General features: G+C 39.0%; 2 protein-coding genes across 2 annotated transcripts; one reads left to right on the plus strand and one right to left on the minus strand.

Annotated features, from left to right (window-relative positions):
- Positions 1–331: 331 nt before the first annotated feature.
- LOC106306270 lies at positions 332–3,278 on the plus strand. Its single transcript, XM_013742828.1, has 4 exons — positions 332–521; positions 775–2,263; positions 2,355–2,484; positions 2,589–3,278. Exons 2-4 carry the CDS (start codon positions 812–814, stop codon positions 3,179–3,181), a joined length of 2,175 nt encoding a protein of 724 aa, XP_013598282.1. The 5' UTR covers positions 332–521; positions 775–811; the 3' UTR covers positions 3,182–3,278.
- Positions 3,279–3,370: 92 nt separating this feature from the next.
- Positions 3,371–5,191, minus strand: LOC106306271 (tetraspanin-18). Its single transcript, XM_013742829.1, has 6 exons — positions 4,803–5,191; positions 4,424–4,523; positions 4,233–4,313; positions 4,041–4,145; positions 3,748–3,936; positions 3,371–3,648 (listed from the first exon to the last, which is right to left on the minus strand). Exons 1-6 carry the CDS (start codon positions 5,087–5,089, stop codon positions 3,607–3,609), a joined length of 804 nt encoding a protein of 267 aa, XP_013598283.1. The 5' UTR covers positions 5,090–5,191; the 3' UTR covers positions 3,371–3,606.
- Positions 5,192–6,794: the final 1,603 nt, after the last annotated feature.

A 6,794-nucleotide genomic window follows, 5' to 3' on the forward strand; every position in this document is an offset into this window, starting at 1 on the left:
TGAAAATATATATTGAAATTTTTGATTATCCAACTATTTAAAATTAACAATTAAAAGTTTAATTATTATTCAAAAAATATAACAATGTAAACATAATATATATTTCTTCATATAATTTAATTACCCGCAAAATTGTGGGCAAACACCTAGTTTTAAATGAAATGGAAGATATAAACTAAAAATATAAAGTTAGTAATATATATGTTTGATATCTTCAGATATTCAATTTCTACTAATTCAATATCCGTTCAGATATTTTGCTACTTTAGTTTGGATTTTCTGGATCGGGTTTAGGGTGTGGATATTGGGTAAAATGCCCACCCTAGAAGAAGCCATGGAATTAGAAAGGTTTTTCTATTGCAGCTTTTCCCTCTGATTAAAAAAGCCCCTTTTTGTATCACAACTCAGAAGTCGTCCCCAAATAGCAGCTGCGACTGTTAGATTCAGAAGATTCTCCGGCGAACGTTAACTCTCCGGTGGAGCTTAGAGAGATGCTTCTAATTCGAGCTAGCTTCTAATAGGTCCTTGTCTCTCTCTTACTCTCACTAAGTAAAGCTGACTTAAGAAAGCTCCGATCTCACTTTCCGATGCTTTTGCTCAGAACAGAATATACTCTCTGCTCTCTGCTCTCTCTCTCTCTTATGTGCAGATTAGCTTCTTATAGATTCCTAACCCATAGCTAAAGAATTTGATTCACGAATTGATTAGGAAATGCAGATCCAGTGAGCCCTCATAATGAAGCTAAAGCCTTTTAACTTTGTCTCTGCTCCACAGGTCTGACTTAAGGAAAGGCAAGGGGACAGCTTTATCTATGAGAAGACTCGTTCCTGTAGAAATGTCCAAAGAGGTTGAAGATAGACAGAGTTCTTCTAGTAATGTGGTTGCTAAACTAATGGGTCTAGAGACCACAGCTTCCCCACGTAGCAGCAGCAGATCCAGAAGCTCTTCCTTGGATACTCATGATGCTCGAAAGTTTCATGGATATGAAATGTGGGTATCACTGCCTCATAAGGAGAACCTTTCAAGGCAAGGACATTGTGATGGAAGCGTGAGTGATAGCAAAAAGCTGGATCTTGTCCGTCGCAAGTTCATGGAAGCCAAACGCCTTGTTACAGATGACAAGCTTCACGGTTCCAAGGAGTTCCAAGAAGCCCTCCAAGTCTTGAGTTCCAACAAAGATTTATTCGTTGAGCTTCTCCAGGAATCAAACTCCTTCTTTTCTCACGACCTTTCCGACTTTCACCCTGTTTTTGCTCATCCAGATGCTAAGCGCATTACGGTACTGAGACCTTCAAAGGCTCAGAAATGTCTTGTTCAAGATAGCAGGGGCAAGCAGGTTAAGAAGACGCAGGAAACTGGATGCACAGATGCTGCGCAGCCAACTCGAATAGTGGTCTTGAAGCCTAGTCCAGGGAAGGGTCTAGATATAAAGGCTATTACTTCTTCATCGCCTCCTTCCTTTTTTGATGAGGCTGGAGATGATGAGACTAGACAAGTGGCCAAGGAAATTACACGCCAAATACGTGAAACTTTCAGAGGCCACTGCAGGAACGAGACTCTTTCCTCGTCTTCTTCTTACTCTGTCTTGTCCAAAGGCTATCTCTCTGATGATGGTTCGTTAAACAGGTCCACCAACGAGTATCCAGTGGGAAACTCTGAGATCATGTCACCATCCTCTAGGCGTTCATGGGACTGTGGGAATAGGTTTGAGACTCCTTTCTCTTCCTCATCATTCAGACGAGTCTCCTTTTCTCCAGAGCCATCTGTCTACAGAGAGGCAAAGAAACGGCTTTCTGAAAGATGGGCAATGATGTCACTTAACGGAGACCCACAACAGCAACAAAGAAACCTCTCAAGGGTCTCAACCGCTTTGGGCGACATGCTTGCTCTTTCGGAGACGAGAGTACCAACCATATGCAGTGAAGAGAGCAACAAAGCGAAGCAAGAATCGAGAAGATCGGTTTCATGCATAGGCAGTGGTCTAGATCAAGTGGAAAGCGCAAGGGATTCTACTCTGAATACCTTTGTAAGGTCAAATTCAGTCCCTGAGATTAGACTCAATGGTGGAACGTCTGCTCCAGGAACTTCAAAAGCACTAGCTCACAGAGAGCTTACCGAGTCAAGAAGCTTAAAATCATCATGGAAAGTTCCAAGCTTGTTCTTCTTCAGGAATAAGAAAGCAAACAAGGAGAAGACTGATGCACTGTCTCAACTGGCTAAGCTCACTGATGCATTACAAAGAAGAAGTATTTTTACAACCGAAGTAAGTCACAGTCTAAAACTGGTTGAGTTTAGGAATGCCCTGAAACCACTATTGTTGTTAATCAATTAGTCTGACATTGGTTTGTTTGCAGGGAGAACTGACCACACAGAATGAAAACCAGGACCAGCCGAGTCCAGTTTCGGTTTTACAGCATCCTTTGGAAGAGGAATATGTGGGAAATCCAGAATGTTCTGGGTCAACCAAGCCATGGACCAGCCAAGGTTAGTTTAGCTCTCTCTCTCTCTCTCTCTTACTCTGGCTGCTGTTAAACTTTCTACGAGATTTTATCAAATTTTTAACACTTTGCTACTGTTACTTCTCACAGGAGGAAAAGAAATGTCTCTGAAATGTAGTCTTATAGACAAATCACCTCCAATAGGATCAATCGCTCGTGTTTTCTCTTGGGAAGATGAGCCATACACAGACATAACTAAACCCGGAAATGGAATAAAGGAAGATGAAGACTGGTATTACTTCATCAAAACGCTTTTAAAAACATCCGGTTTCAGCGGCAGTGATCCGCTTATGACCCGGTGGCACTCACCAGATAGCCCTTTGGAACCATCATTAAGAGACAGGTTTGCCAACAAGGAACCCATCAAACGCAGGAACCGGCGATCAAACCGCAAGCTTGTGTTTGACTGCGTCAATGCCATCATAACAGAGACAACATCAACAGCTGCACGCACTGGCTTGACCTCTGGATTCGACATGGTGGAACATGTTTGGACAGAGTTTAAGGAGTGGGTGGTTCAGGACTCTAACAGCTTGGAAGGAGAAAGTTTGGTGAGAGAAGAGGTGGTCGGAAAGATGTGGAGTCATAATCTGCAAGTGGAAGTGAACAACTTGGGAATTGAAATTGAAGTGATGTTATTGGAAGAGCTTGTTGAGGAGGCAGTCTTTGATCTTACTCAATGAAACAATGTATATACGCCTTCATATAATTTACTATTTATGCAAGTGTTATGCATTCATGAAACATATAATATAATTTATGAAATAGTTTAACCAATTATATACATTTACATCCTCTTTGGATGCCCGTTTCAGTTATTAATTTACATTTTGATTCTTATCCTTGTAAATGGATTAAAAACCAACAAATCTTTTTTGTAAAAACTTTATACTGGAAACGATAACACAGAAGGGATTCTCATTCTACAGGCAAACACACAAATAAAGATGCTTATGCGGTTGATGTGGCACTGGCACACAATACAGTGTTTTCGAGTTAAATATTAAAGCACACTCAAAGAATGTTACAGAGAGCAAAACATAGAGAAAGAGTTTCACAGAGACCATATGGACGCATGCACTTTCAGAATCATGTTTATTTGGCTTCATCAGCCTTTCGGGTTCACCGCCTGACTCTGGTTCAGTCCATACTGCGAAAGAAACCATTTTTTTATCAGTAACAGCTTCCACAAGCCTGATCTGATAAGCAAAGCACTAAGATAAATGAGAAAAAAGTGATGAGTGTTAACCTTTTCTCTGATTCGAGAGCTCCAGTTTTCACTCTTGCTTGGGCCAGCAGAGGCTTGGTTTGCTTGAGAACCAAGAAGTGGGTCCCAAGCTCTACTCCTCGGGTTCTCAAAGTCTTCCTCATCGCCAAGCTCGGGTCTCTTAGGTGAAACCATAGCTCTGAGAACCATGGCTAGTAAGAGTGACAGTAGCTGAAAAAGCAGGAGTGGCGTGTTCACAATTAGAAACACACAAGAAAAGATTCACTATGTATGAAATGCTACAAAGTTAACTGAGACTGGTTTGAGTTTTTCACCTGGACCACTAAAACAGCAGCCCCGACCCATTTGCATATATCAATGTTGTCCTCAATGAAAGCTCTGAGACTATTGAGTTCTCCAGTTGGATCATACGGAAGATCCTACACAACACATGTATATCAATCAAACAGTTACAACAGAAAGCCAAGAACACGAGAAACAGTATTCAAATATACGAAAGATGCCACCTTTTCCCACTGACGATCAATGGCGATGAATGCAACAAGGGCAGCTTCAAGTAGAATGAGCAGAGTTTTGAGAATAGAGTACTTTGAAAGCCGTCAAGGGAAGAAAAAAAACGAAATAAACCCATTCCAAGTAAACTAGCATGACGGTGTAGTAAACTCTATCAATCTATCATGTATATAAGTAAGGATACGAAACACAAGCAACAACCATTGATAGCTTCAGCAGCAATGAAACCAATGATGGTAACAATGCAGACCAAAACACCAACCGCCATAAAAGAGTAGATGAACCTGCATTTAAAAAGCAATGATTCACAACAACACAAGTTAAGAAACCTGACTGGGGCTTAATAAGAGGAACCAAAAACATAATCACCTAAAAAAGCTAAAAACAAGTCATCTTGAAGTATTTAAAGCAAACACACTTTTGTTTAACTTCATAGTTATACTTAGTAATAAACTGAAAACTAATTAAACCCCACATTTATCTCAGACCTCCATTTCTGAAACAAACCCTAAAAATTGAAACTTTAATGTAAAACCCTAAAATTGAAAAGATGATTATAGTACCATGGAGCAGGAAGGTCCAAGGAACGAAGGTTAAACCCATGATCACCACCACCACTAGACCCTAGAACGACGCTCGCCATGAGACCAGCAGGATTATTCAAGGGCTCGGAAACTCTAGCAATACCGAGTCCTGAGCTAGATGTGGGAGGGTCGACGGGGGAGTGACGGTGGTATTGATCGAGCATCCATATGGAGTAGATGATGATGGAAACACCGAAGAAAGCTTGAACGAAATTGAGGATCTTGAGAGTTGAAGCGAACGAAAGATGGCAGCAATTATGCCTCATTTCTTTCTTCCTCAGAGATGATTGAACCCGGAAAAGCTTTTTTCAAAGGTCGTCTGAGTGTCTGTCTGTCTCCTTCCCTTTTTGAAAATATTTCATTTTTTTATTTTCAATTAGTCACGGTCTGATGATGTGTTGTGACCTTATTTGCTATTCGTTTAGCTCTTATCTGCTGACTTGTCTTGTTGGATTTTTTTTTTTTTTTTTTTTTTTTTTTTTTTTTTTTTATTATTGTTAGAAGATAAATATCAAAAGAGGATGATTATCCAGCTTGGACACCTGTCCTGTTATAACATCATCTTTGTCATCTCTACGTGTCTTGTTCTCTATTAAAGAGATGATGACTACGTAATTTTGTTACACTATAAATAGCTGAGTTAAGTTGTTGTTCGTAGAAGAAAAAATATACAACAATAATGAAGATCACTTTCTTCTTTACTCATCAAAATCACACGACCAACTCTTACTCTCTCCTTTATTATTATTCTATTTTCTCTATAAATACAAGTATATACATAACCATTTATATCATGAGCTAATAGTTCATAACACGTTATCAGCACGAGGCTCTGACCAACTGAGGCTTATTAATCCGAAAATTCTTAAACCAGCCGAGGTAATGTTTAAATTTATGTATTTCAATATACTTAATTTATTTAAATTTTATTATTATTTCGGAGTGAGAGGCTGGACCTTCTCCGTTTAATTTTTGGGATGATAGGCGCTACTTTCCCCGACTGATCGTTATGGTAGGCTATGCCTTCACGATCAGAGAAACACGTGGTAGGCTTTGCGTCCGTGAATAAAAATAAAAGGTCAAAAATGGTAGATTAAGTCTCCTCGGACCTTGAAATAAGTAAAAGTCAAAATGGTAGACCATGTCTCCTCGGTCTTTGAAAAAATGATCAATATGGTAGTCTATGACTCCTCGGATCATGTGGTAGGCTAAGCCTCCCGATTTTATTTATGCTATTTAAATTTCCTCAATTTAAATTTCTGCAATTTAATTTTTGCTTTTATTTTATGCTTTTAATTTCTGCATTTAAATTATGCATTTAAATTTTCGTCTTTATATATTATTATTCTATGAATACGGTTATCATGTCAAATTTGACAAAGCTCAAAATAAAACCCTTAATATTACGAGAAATAATTTTAAGACTTGGGCAGTGGGTGCAAAGATTCACCTGAGAGAAAATGAGCTTTGACAAATCATCGATAAGTTGAAACTATATCGGATGAGAAAAAGATAAAGCCATGATAATTTACATCACTTTAATGATGGTTTATAAGATGAGGTGTATCATGAGAAAGATCTAGAAGATCTTTCAATAATCAAATCCTTGAAAGAAAGGATTCACCAAATTGTTGGAGTTGATGTAAATACTCCGTGGGAATTGAAAAGAAAAGAAACTCATGATACTAAACCATCAAATCGGTCCTTCTTGAAAAGGACAAGGGTGTGGATGCGGTTGAAACCGCTATCGTGGTCGTGGAAGAGGACGAGGAAAAAGATTCCATCCCTATGAGAATAATGGAAACTTCCACGAAAAATGAAAGTGGTTGGGTGATAAAAAGGCAAACAAAAAAGGTTGGTTATAGATACGGCTAGAAAGAAAATTGGGTACGTAGTTGTCGTACGCCAAATATTTAGCCGATTTATATCGAGATTCAAAAAGAAAAGAGAAAGAAAGTGAAATAAACTTCA

This window comes from Brassica oleracea, chromosome C7, assembly GCF_000695525.1.
Source record: "Brassica oleracea var. oleracea cultivar TO1000 chromosome C7, BOL, whole genome shotgun sequence".
NCBI classification, from domain to species: Eukaryota; Viridiplantae; Streptophyta; class Magnoliopsida; order Brassicales; family Brassicaceae; genus Brassica; species Brassica oleracea.